At 38.9% G+C, this 13132-nt stretch overlaps 1 protein-coding gene across 1 annotated transcript in view; it reads left to right on the top strand.

Annotated features, from left to right (window-relative positions):
* Positions 1-13132, top strand: part of PPIL4 (peptidylprolyl isomerase like 4) — a 36754-nt gene that overhangs the window by 9380 nt on the left and 14242 nt on the right. The window contains exons 5-10 of the mRNA XM_044004118.1: positions 1340-1482; positions 3079-3175; positions 4437-4553; positions 7594-7718; positions 8364-8430; positions 12946-13057. Coding sequence (XP_043860053.1) covers positions 1340-1482; positions 3079-3175; positions 4437-4553; positions 7594-7718; positions 8364-8430; positions 12946-13057 — 661 coding nt within the window. The remainder of the gene's footprint in view (positions 1-1339; positions 1483-3078; positions 3176-4436; positions 4554-7593; positions 7719-8363; positions 8431-12945; positions 13058-13132) is intronic.

The raw sequence follows: 13132 nt of genomic DNA, 5'->3' as shown, positions 1-13132 counted from the left end.
GACCTGAAACTGGGTACCGGGTGACACACTTTTCCCTGTTAGTGTCATGGTATAGGTCTGGTGGTGGTCTGGTATGGCTCTGGAACCTCCTCATGTCCTGGTGCACAATCTTTCCCTGGATGCTGGATTGTGTGAGCTGCAGTGTTTTCTTGGCCTGACCTGGTCCCCATTGTCCACAGACCTTCCTATGCCAAACTGGGCTGGACAAAGGACACACAGTGACTTTTTCTGGATTTCCTTATAAGGATCTGGTCTGGTGCATTTTCTAGATCTGTTTGGAGAACTTTGTGGATGGGAGCCCACACCCTGCTTCCTACCACACCTCCATCTTCCCATTCTCATGCTTCAACAGTTTTCATTGTAAGGGAATTATTTTATTTTATCTCTGATTCAGTCATTTACACCTTAGCCTTTTTTAACTGCTTAATTACAATTTGGTTTTTATTTTTAATTTTTTTAAACACCCGCTAATCCTTTAAAATTCTTTAATGAAAAAGAAATCAATTAAATAGGAAATTAATGAAGGATCTAAAAGAGATTTTGGATATTTTCTAGGCCAATTCCTTCTATTGTTTTTACTCGGTGTAGAGGAAAGAGTGTGGGATTGGGAATCAGAAGACCTGGGTTTTAGTCCTAGCTCTTACAGTTACTACTCGTGTGATGATGGTCAAATCACTTTACTATCTAAGCCTCAGTTTTCTTGTCTGTAAAATGAGCATGCTAATTACAGGTATCATCTACCTCGCAAGATGTGTACAGATTATATTAGGTCCAATGAAACATTTGCAAAAGGACTTTGTAAATTTGGAGGTTGCACTTCAATCTAAGCAGCTATTATTATTATTGTTGTTGTTGTTGTTACAAATATTAACTGTTGAAAAATTAGGCCTAGGCAGGTGAAGGGCCTTCCTCAAAGCTGGGGAGTGTCAGCTCACACTAGAGATGACTATGATAATGCCAGCATTTAAGATCTTTAATGTGTTCTTATTTTTTTGATAACCTGGGTTTTTCCACCACATGCATTGAAATTAGTTCCATTTGAAACTAGGCAATTTTCACAACTTCAGAAATTACTGTCTCTATATTAACATGTGCACGTGCACATGCAGACACACACATACAACACATAGTTGAACTAAGTTTTCAAAATTTATGCTTGCATTAGGAAACCACTTGTCACCCTACTATTTTGAAGTTATGCAAAAAAAATCTCTTTAGATGTAATCCATTTTGTATATTTTTGTGTGAATTATATTCATGACTAATTTTGGCTACATGCTTTCTAAATGTATTTGCATTTATTATGTAGTAATATATATTCTCTCTTTTTCACATCTAGTTTCTCATTACCACAGGAGAAAACCTAGATTACCTCGATGGTGTGCATACAGTATTTGGTGAAATAACAGAAGGAATGGATGTCATCAAGAAAATTAATGAGACGTTTGTGGACAAAGACTTTGTACCTTATCAAGATATCAGGTGTGATTACCATTTATAGTACACATATAGAGCTTTAAGGATTTGTGATTTCATCAACATGTAGGTAGACTTCACATTCTGATAACAAATTGCAACTCCTTGATGCCTTAGAAGACTTCACGAGTGGCTCTGTGGCCAGCTGTCTGGTGATGAGCTGCTCTGAAATTACCTAGGTCGGGTCCTGGGCAACAGATTGATAGTCTGCCATCAGGCCTGTAGCTGGGGCCTTTTCAGCTTGATTGTACCTGCCAGAGCCCGTTTTTTACTAAAGTAGACTTTACGAGCTTAGGTTCACTATCGTCATTAACTCAATCAACAGATATTTATTGGGTCTTTACTATGTGACAGGAACTCTGATAAAAATAGAGAAGTGAGGGGCAGCTAGGTGGCGCAGTGGATAGAGCACCGGCTCTGGATTCAGAAGGACCTGAGTTCAACTCCCACCTCAGACACTTGACACTTAACTAGCTGTGTACCCCTGGGCAAGTCACTTAAGCCCAATTGCCTTCCCCCCCCCCCCCAATAGAGAAGTGAGATAATCCTTTCCTTTAAGGACCTTTTACATTCTACTTGGTGGGTGAGGTGGGTAGAATGTTTATAGATAGGTAAATACAAGATATATATAAAATAAATATGCAGTGACTAGGACTAGGCATGCACTCAGAACTGAGTGAAGAGTGTGTGTGTGTTTGTGTAATGTGCATGTGGAGGCTCCCATCAGGTTTAGTACCTGGTATGTGATGTGTGGATTATTAATTAAATTATAATAGGTCTTAGGAAGGGGATGGAAGTTGAGCTGAGCCTTGTAAAGATCAGTGAATATCAAATTAATATTTTAGTCTTGACCTCTCTGCATATACTTATGTTCATTTGAGCACTTAATAAATATTTTTTAATAGTGATGATGCGTAGGAATTGTTCCTTAAGAGGAATGAAAAGTGGTTTAATGGAAGTCTGTAAGAACACTTATAGCCATGACCATTTGCATTTCTTTCTTTTTTTTTTTTTTTAAAGTGAGGCAATTGGGGTTAAGTGACTTGCCCAGGGTCACACAGCTAGTAAATGTCAAGTGTCTGAGGCCGGATTTGAACTCAGGTACTCCTGACTCCAGGACCGCTGCTCTAACCACTGCACCACCTAGCTGCCCCCATTTGCATTTCTTTTAAAATAATTACACGATTATTGTAATTATTAGTTGTTTGGGGGAAAAAAACCCTTTAAAATAATCTACCTTGATGTTAATAATAGTACTAATGGCTATTAACTTTTTCTAGGAAAGTAAATTCCTGTGCTTTTAGGAGATCCTATACGTAATGAAGAAACAGGGCAAAAGTTTTAAGATTTCAACATTTGAGTAATTCTCTACTTTAGAGGTCATTGCAGATGAACATCATATCAGATAGTCATAAATAACATGAAAACACAGACAAATGATTTCTTTAGGAGTAGTAGATTTTAAGAACTTGGTATAGATTCTTTTTTGACTTGAGTAATTAAAAAATTGCTATTTTTTTTATTAACTAAAAAAATTAACAGCTAATTTGTAGATTCTGAAACACTTTCCTTCAGACATATAACTTGTTTTTCATTTGTAAGGATAAATCATACAGTGATTTTAGATGATCCATTTGATGACCCAGCTGGCTTACCAATTCCTGATAGATCACCAGAACCGACCAAGGAACAACTAGATGTAAGTATATTGATTCTTTGCTACTTTCTGCTTGTGACTTCACCTCTTGGGGTCTTTTTTCTTATCTGGGGATGTGTGACTAGATGGCATCTGTGTATGGTCTTTTGTATCTAAGAAATTCTTTGATTTTTCTGAACCTTCTTGGGAGTGAACCTTGTCATGGGTGGATATGCTTTTCACACTAAAATGATTTTTTCAGAATTATGTTTTGTTAGAATAACTTTTTTCTGTAGGGCTCACTTAGGTGCTAACTAGAGAAGCTTATAGTTAGTTTTCTTTTCCCTGCTGTCCTCCACAGAGCTGAGTGGTACAAGCACTGTCTTGGCCACCCCCATGATTTTGATGTGACCATCATTCCATAAAGACACACATAGATTTCCTTTGCTGCTGTACTTCTTATGTTCTCTCTTTGTTCTATTTCTGTCCATCTATTGAAATGTAGGTCTTAACTACAAAGTGTATTAGCTGTTTTGACTTGAATTTTTCTTACCACCCTAGCTACAGAGCTTATTTCTAGGGATGTGGGTCTTGATTGGAATAGACCAAAAGTGTCAGGTAAGCTAGGGGGAGAAGGGGGAGCAGAGGGTGTTTGGAGTAATGTTAATACCAACCTACCTCTGACATTACTGATCTGTGTGGGTACTAGTTTGGTTTTGTCTAAGATGGTCTCCAAGATCCAAACTGAACTGGTTTCCTAGGGAGAGCCTTTCAATCGAGGGACTCTTCTGAATCAGTGGAGATTACAACCTGGTGAGGAGATAGCCAGCCTTAAAGGCGAGAAGACTTGGGTTCAGGTCCCACATCTGACCCATCCTGGCTAGTCACTTAATGTCTTAGTGCTCTGGGCAACTCTCCAAGACTAAGTTGCAGAGAATGTGCCCAGTTACATTTGGGAGAGGACTCATGTGGAAGTTCTTTATGCCTGTGAGATTGGTGTTGGTGATGTGTGGCCTAAAACACAACTTTGTGAACTTTTTGGTTACCATTTTTGGCATTGTTTACTTTTTGGAGTTCAATAATTTGTTGGGCACTGGCTAATTCTAGGCATCTTAATTATTTTGGTTGCTCTGCAGCTCATTTTGTTTGGCATTAGATTAATTTCATCAGCTTTGTAAGCTTACTCCTGATTGTTTTTCTCAAACTATATTGAACAAATCATGAAAAGTTACCTTGTCTTTTATATGCACCAAATTTTTGTTCCTTAAATATATGGATCAAAAAGTTTTGGTTTTGTTAACAAAATAACCTTTTCCCCTTGTAGAGTGGCCGGATAGGAGCAGATGAAGAAATTGATGATTTCAAAGGAAGATCAGCTGAAGAAATTGAAGAAATAATGGCTGAGAAGGAGGCAAAAACTCAGGCTATTCTTTTAGAAATGGTAAGATAACTTTCTTCTTCTCTTTCTGTTTTTCTCTCTCTCTTTTTTTGGGGGGGTGGGGCAATGAGAGTTAAGTGACTTTCCCAGGGTCACATGGCTAGTAAGTGCCAAGTGTCTGAGGCTGTATTTGAACTCAGGTCCTCCCGAATCCAGGGCTGGTGCTTTATCCACTGTGCCACCTAGCTGTCCCCCATAACTTTCTTCTTGAATATATTCTTTTACATACTTCTTAAGTGGTATTTGTGTCTTTGAATGCAGGGCAACTCTTGCTTTGATAATTTTGACCAGTCAATCGATAAATATTTATAAAATACCTACTCTGTGTCAGATAGTATGCTAAGCTCTAGGGATACTAAAAGAGGTAAAACACAGTCCTTGCCATGAAGGAGCTCACAGTCTAAGGGAGGAGACCACCTGCAAACAAATATATACAAACAAGCCCTATACAGGATAAAAGGAGAGAACTAGTAGAGGGAAGGCACTGGGAATGAGGGGCTAGGGATGGCTTCCTGTGGAAGGTGGGATTTTAGTTGGGACATACAGGAAGTCAGGGAGGTCACTAGTCAGAGCAGAGAAGGGAGAGCATGCCAGGGGAGAGCCAGGGGAAATGCCTAGCGATGAGACATGGTGCATTTTGTTTGTGGATTGGCCTGGAGGCCCCTGTCACTGGATCAGAGTATGTGGTGTGGGGCAAGGTGTAAGAAGGTGGAAGGGGGGGGTGGGCTTTGAATGCTGAACAGATGATTTTGTATTTGATCCTGAGGGCTATAGGGAGCCCCTGGAATTTATGGAGGAAGTGTGGTGGAGTGACGTGGCCAGACCTGCACTTGAGGAGAATCACTTTAGTGACTGAATGGAGGATGGTTTGGAGGGAGGGGAGATCTGAGGCAGGCAGTGCCACCAGCAGCTATTGCAGTGGCCCAGGCTTGAGGTGTCATGGGCCTCCACCAGAGTGGTGACAGTAAAAGGGGAGGGAAGGGGGAGTATTGGAGCGGAAGTTATATGGCGTGGAGGGGAGGAGCAATTCGAACTTTCCAAAAATGGAAAAGATGACCTCGGGAGCCCACACCCTCCAAACATCTCCAGGAAAGAGTTGAATGAGCACCTGGGTGTGATGTAGACAGGACCCATTTTAGAGGATGGATTGGGCTTAGATGGCTTCTCATATCCCTTGCGGTTCTGAAATTTGGTGATTGTCCTGTGGGCCTTGAGCAGCAGCCTGCTTTGGTCATCTTTTTTCCCGATTGAGCTTTTAAAAACTCATTTTTGTTGTCGTTAGCTCTCCTAGCCTTTTTTTAGCCTAGTCTGAGTTTTGACCCTCCTGGCAATATTCTTAGGTGACTGTTATATTTCTGTATTGAATCCATTACAACATTTATTAAGCACTTAATATGTAAAGCATTATGCTAAGGACTGGGGATAGAAAGGGTTCATAACAACTAGCAACTTCTCTGGCTAGAGTATATCTATTTCCTAATAAGGTTAGCATTATTCCTATACTGTTATTTTGTACAAACTTGCCTTGGACAGGAATTTTTCACATGCTAAATGCATCCTATATTCTAATCTCTCTGTAGAACTATAACAGTTTGAAAAAGTATTTTTGAAGTACATTTGCTACAAAGTCCAGCATAAAACAGAGAACTTGTTAAAAGATTGTTGTCGTTTTTTTAAATAAAGCATCCTAAGATAGATTTTTGTTTCCTGAGGCAATGTAAAACTAAGGGTCTTCCATGTGTATTTTTTAATGTTTTATGATGAAATTGTAATTGTAATTCTAGAAGGAGCTATGTGGCATGAAGGGGATGTAAAAAAAAATTAACTATCTGAAAAATTATATAATTGTACTTATGTGAAAAATTATATCTTTAGAACAATTATAATTGGGCCGTAAGTCCCTTTGTGGTCGTCATTCAAATGTAAGAATATTTTTGTTAACTTACTGGGGTCTAATCTAACTGGGGGCCTAATCTGGAGACTTTTGACTGGCTGTCTGTCTGACTACTATTATTCTAATATGGGCCGTTTATAAAATTTCCCCACACTTGCTCCTCCCAAATTGATAAGCAAAAGATTAAAATGCCTTTTTTAATTAAAGCAAATATGGGGTTTATTTAGGTGAATAAATTTAGAATTAAAAGTAGAAACAAGGATAACAAAATTAAAATACAACCTGTCAGTTTTTTCGCCACCTCTCACCTATGGGTATGCTGGCTGCTGCCGCTGCTTGGACCAGTTTGCCTTTAGTCCTCTCCAACTTTCACTCTTTTTCTCCTTCACTCCGGCTCCCCTGCTTCCCTTTAGGAAAAGAATGCATCATTTAAAATCCATACTTTGTAGATGATAGGTAACTTCAGTGAGAGATAATCTTTTTTTCTTCATTTTAAATATCTTTATTATTGACTACTCTTGACAGTGGAGTGAGGAGAATAATGGTTTCCTGTCCCTTTTGTCTTTCTATCCAAACAATGTTTATCATAGACTGCTTACTGATGCACACTATTCAAGTTTTAGGGAAATGTAATTTTCCCCACAATCACTATATTCCCCACAATAACATCATCAGAAACTTAGGAAGTGGAGGTCTCATATTCTGTTGTTTTTGTGGAACTCTTGGGGGCAAGTGACTCAACAGGGTGCTGGAGGTGAGAGTGTGGAGGAAGGAATATTCTAGGGGCCCTTGGCCCATTTAGTTGTTCCCATCATCAGGAACATTTTGTATTATTTTGCATGTAAAAATATTTATTAATGATTAATTTCCTTGAACCTTCATTTCATAAATACAGATTCAGATTTATTAGCAAACTTTGTGAGACTAATTAGAATTTTTGTTTTTTTGTGGGGCAGTGAGGGTGAAGTGACTTGCCCAGGGTCACACAGCTAGTAAGTGTCAAGTGTCTGAGGCTGGATTTGAATTTAGGTCCTCCCGAATCCAAGGCCAGTGCTTTATCCACTGCACCAACTAGCTGCCCCCTAATTAGAATTTTTAAAAACATTTTTACTAAAGAAAATGACATTTTCATTTTTATTTTAAATTCAGGTTGGAGATTTACCTGATGCAGATATCAAACCTCCAGAAAATGTCCTGTTTGTGTGCAAATTGAATCCAGTGACAACAGATGAAGATCTGGAAATAATCTTCTCAAGATTTGGGCCCATAAAAAGGTAATTCTTAATCATTTGAGGGGGAAAAGGAAATAAATAGGATACTTTGCCAGAGAGTATAAATTTCTATATTATTATGTATTAATCAGTGCATAAACTGATTCTTAGTTTAGCTTTCATTGGTAAATATTCATTGCATTTGGAAGATAGACCTTGTTTCTAATACTTCATCTCTAAAATAGTTAATTAATGGTTTCCCATAGTGTTTTTTTTTGGGGGGGGTGAGGCAATTGGGGTTAAGTGACTTGCCCAGGGTCACACAGCTAGCTATGGCTATGGCCATTTAAAAATAAACTGATGTTTACACAAAAATCTAATAAGAAATATAATTTAAGTTTAGGGTTGGGCAAAATTAAGTTGACCCTTACTAGTGAGGGGAAAAAAATTAGAATACTTTTATACCATCCTTCCTTTTATTGAATACATGGGACCTAATGGTATTGGGCAGTTAGGCTGTTCTAGGTCAAGACTTCTCCTTTGTAAATGTATTCAATTTTGACATTATTTAGTCAAAATAGGAAGAATTCAAGCTCTAGTAACTCTGCATTAGTGTTCACTTGACTTATTTTATTTTGCCTTTTGTATTGCTGGTACCTTCCCCTTCCGTATTAAGTTAAAATTTTAATCCCTTCTTATTTTTTTCAGTTGTGAAGTTATTCGTGACTGGAAGACTGGAGAGTCCCTTTGTTATGCATTTATTGAATTTGAAAAGGTATGCCATACTGAAGAAACATTTAGATTCATACCTGTTTTGTTCTCTTTTGTTATGATATGGGATTTTAGGTTTTGATCCTGTCAGGAGGGAAATTGGTGGTGGGGGTCCTTAGGTATTCCTCTGTAAAGAATTACACTCTGGCACACAGTCCAGTTAGAATAAAATGATCTTTTATTTGGCTGCTAGAGGAAGTGACTGAGAGGGAAGTTGAGTCTTCACCTCAAGGAAAGGAGATGGCTTAGAAACATTCTCCTCTTCAAACAGAAGGAAGGCCCACGCTTTTATCGAGGATAGATGGGGTGACCACCTGACAATGGGAAATTCCTTTTGGGCTGGGGAAAGATTCCTGAGAGTCAGAGGGATCATCGTTTTGGAATGATAGTCCTGACCTTTGGAGTTTTCTGTCTCCTAGCTCAGGTAGTATTCATGCCTAACTGACTTTGTTGCTGTAGAATTTTATCTCCCAGTACTTCTTAGGTGTGGCCTTTCTGATATCTAGTTGGCCAGTTTAAACTTTAATAGTCCCTTAATTCCTTTATATGTTCTAAGCCCCATGTCAATACTGTATTAGTACTGTCTTCATTTAATCTCTTACAAGTAATTTCTTGTTTAGCCAGTTGAGAAAAAGGTGACTCTTTGTAAAAGGTTAGGATGTATCATTTGTTGTTATTTCTTTACCCATATTTTAGTTTGTGGTTTCAAACGAGTGTATATTAGTTTACATTTAGAGCCTAAATCGTTTTGGAAAATGTATTTCATAATCCAGGAGCCGTATTTAATCAAGATTTTAATACATTTTAATGCACTTTTGCAGGGAGTGGGACAGGGTATTGAAATGGAATTGGGCCAGAATATAGGAGACCTGGTTCTTGATCCTAGCTTGAAATCTCTCTGGTCCTCACTTTGTTCTTTTTTAAAATAAGATAATTGCACTAGATGATCCTTGAGAGTTAGTTCCATCCCTTGATATTCGTGACTCAGACATTAGAATGTGGACACTTGTCCTAGAATCATAGCACTTCAGAGTTGGAAGGGACCTCGGGGGTCATTTAGTATAACCCTTGCCTGAGCAGGAATCCTCTCTATAGTATTCCTGAAAAGTGGTCTTACTGCCTGTCCTTGGATAGCTCTAATTAAGGGTAGCCCAGAATTTCCCCAAATGGCTCACTGCTACTGTGGATAGATTTTTTTTTAATGAATTTGGGCGTGTTTTTACATCACCAGATTTTTCCCAGTATCCCTCTCCCTCTTTCCTCCTAGAGAGCCATCCCCTATAACCAATAATATTTTTTGAAGATTAAAAAAAAAAGGACAAATCTACCAAACTGATCAGTATGTCAACATAGAAAAGTCTGAAAACATATACTGAAGCCATAGACCTCCCGCCTCTACAAAGGAGTGGGTTGCCAATGTCTTCTCATAGCTCCTTCTTTGGGGACATGCTTGTTCTTTGTAATTTTGCAACATTTCCTTTTGATTGTTTTGTGATGGTTCTTTCCACTTAGGTTGTTGCGGTCTTTCTTGACTCTGTTTACTTCACTGTTTCACATCTTATAAATCTTTTCCATCTTGTTCTATGTTCATCATGTTCATCATTTATAATGGTGCATTAATATTACATTACATTGGGGCAGCTAGGTTGTGCAGTGGATAAAGCACCGGCCCTGAATTCAGGAGGATCTGAGTTCAAATCCGGTCTAAGACACTTGATACTTACTAGCTGTGTGACCTTGGGCAAGTCAGTTAACCCTCATTGCCCTGCCAAAAAAAAATAAAAGGAAAAAAAATATATTACATTACATTCAGATACCACAATTTGTATAGCTGCTCCCCTACCCATGGGCTTTGCGTGGGTAGATCTTATTGTTATGAAGTTTTTCCTAGGGAAAATCTGCCTCTTGGCAATTTCAATACATTGTTCTAGTTTTCTGAGCCAAAATGTGCCTCTTAAGCAATTTAGATAATTCTTTGTTCCTAGTTCTGCCCTCTGAGACTAAGAAGAACCAGGATTTCTCTTTTACATGTAGCCTTTTCAATATTCAATAACTAGCATCTTTTTCCTCTAAAGCCTTCTCTTCTCCAAAATAAACACCCCTAGTTCCTTTAGTTGATCTTGTTATTCAGCGAGTGGTATAATGGACAGAGTGCTGGATTTGGATTCATGGAAACCTGAATATGAATGCCGCCTTAGACACTTAGTGGCTGTGGAACATAACTCTGGATGAGACACCCTCTCACAGCCTCAGTTTTCTCATCTGTAAAATGGAAATAATTATATCTCATATTACTTCATGGTTTTGAGGATCAAATGAGATAGTAGTCATGTAAAGCATTTTGCAAACTTTAAAGCACCATGTACTGTGGCCTGCCATTATTATTTTAGATGTTATGTTTTTGAAGCTTTTCCTGTTTGAGCTTTACTTGGCCCTCTCCCGTCACCCTAAAATGTCACCCAGTTCTGATCAAAACGCTCCAGATGGGATGGGATCTGACCAGGTCATGGTGTTACCTCCATTGTTCTCGACATTATGCTTCAATTACTTTCTGCTGTATACAGATATATGCACCTCACAGCCATCTCTTCATAGAGTAATCACTAGTTGTGACTACCACAAAATAATTCTTGGATTAGACAGTTAACTTTATTGCACAGGAATTCATCTGGGAGAATATTGGCTAGGCTATTGTAAGAATGAGTGAAATTTTACAATGATACTCGCTTACTTGAGTGAATGAATGAATAAAATATTAGTGCTTACTGTGTACGAAGTATCATGCTAGCTGGGATACAGTAGAAAAGTGAGCTATTTGAATGGTAGAGATGACGAGTTCCAGCTGCAGATCAGATGGAGAAATCCTATGTTCCCCAGGGTGCAGCAGCAAAGCAGGTGGTGATGCCTCTTTAATGTCTTTTCCACTGATAAAATCAGTTTCTGATGTGGAACCATTTGACAGTTCCGAGGATTTCAGTGGTGAGAACTTCCTTTTCTGTGTGTTCAGTAGTTGTAGCAATAGCACCTGCAGGAACAGTTGCCAGACTGCACCTCCCAAAGGATTGCTTTCTACAATGACATCACGCTGTGGTCACGTGCTGGAAGTATTGCTCCTCCCAACACTCTTGGTTTCAGGGTCTTAGGCCAGCTCTGTCAGAGTCTGTTCCTTCCACTTGTTAGTACTCCTTCATTTGGGGCTAAATCAGCTGGGTAGTGTGTATATTGTGACAGCTGTACTTGGAAAGCTGGAAAATTGCCACATCTTCATAGGTTAGACTGGTTCATACTACCTGGAATGATCAGTGCATTTTGGATTTTCCAGTAAAGTCACTTGATAAGATTCTTGTTGGGCACATACTTCCAGCAGCCCTGAGGGGCTGGCCTTGGTTGGAGCCCAGCTCAGTCTACTAATCCTGTAGCCGGTTCAGGGTCAGAACAGAGTGCCTCAGCTTCAGTCAACTTTGGTGGGGATCTGTTAATTTGATGAGATTTCCTTAGCACTCCATATTTTAAAGAAAATCTTTGCTGATCTCTTACTTCCTTACTTTAAAATCAGGAAATGTATTTCACTCATGTTCATGGTTCTCACAGTCTTAGTGATTTATTTTAAACTCCCCTTCACTGAATGTAGGCAAGGTATGGTTTTGAAAGCCTTATCTATAATAGAGGAAGAGGGGATCACAGATCACAGCAGTCTCCAAAGAATTAAAGGTGAGGGCAAAGGAGAGGCACAGAGAGGCCGTAAGCAAGCCCGGGGCTGTATCTATAAATAGTAAGGACTTCTCATGGAGCACTTGATAGTTTACAAAATGCTTTCTTCATAATAACCCTGAAGTAGCTGATGCAAATGTCCTTCTGTTAAAGGTGAGGAATCTGAACCTTCCAGAGGTTGTGACTTGCTCAAGCTAGCTAGTTAATAGTGGAGACTGGAGTTGAATCCTGGTCTCCTGACCCCCAGGCCTCTACATCATACTGCCCCTCCAGCAGGAGGGGTTTGACAGGGGCTTAGAGTATTCAAGCAAGTGCTGGCCTTGGATTCAGGAGGACCTGAGTTCAAATCCAGCCTCAGACACTTGACACTTAACTAGCTGTGTGACCCTGGGCAAGTCACTTAACCCTCATTGCCCTGCAAAAACCAAAAACCAAAACCAACCAAAACAAAAAAAACCAAAGGGGGCAGCTAGGTGGTGCAGTGGATAAAGCTCTGGCCTTGGATTCAGGAGGACCTGAGTTCAAATCCAGCCTCAGACACTTGACACTTAACTAGCTGTGTGACTCTAGGCAAGTCACTTAACCCTCATTGCCCAGCAAAAAACAAAAACAAAATAAAACAAGAGTATTCAAGCAGTTTTTACCTTTCTGAAGTATGTGGATATTCTTTTTGTAAATCATTCATGTTTTAATTGTTTATGTGCATCCGTAATTACTGGTAGGTTTTTTCAACTTTTGATTTTATCATATTTACTTAGCTGTAGAAATATGATAATGAATTAACTTTAAAAAATAATAATTGCTTTAGGAAGAAGATTGTGAAAAAGCCTTTTTCAAAATGGATAATGTGCTTATAGATGACAGAAGAATACATGTAGATTTTAGCCAGTCCGTTGCAAAAGTTAAATGGAGAGGGAAAGGTATGTTGTTTCTATTCCTTTGTTTCTCTACTATTTTAAATGTAAATACCTATGGGTTCTAAGAACTTGTGCTAT

Source organism: Dromiciops gliroides, chromosome 4 (genome assembly GCF_019393635.1).
Source record: "Dromiciops gliroides isolate mDroGli1 chromosome 4, mDroGli1.pri, whole genome shotgun sequence".
NCBI classification, from domain to species: Eukaryota; Metazoa; Chordata; class Mammalia; order Microbiotheria; family Microbiotheriidae; genus Dromiciops; species Dromiciops gliroides.
Note: the sequence above shows the minus strand (reverse complement) of the source record. Positions and strands in the feature narration are given on the sequence as shown.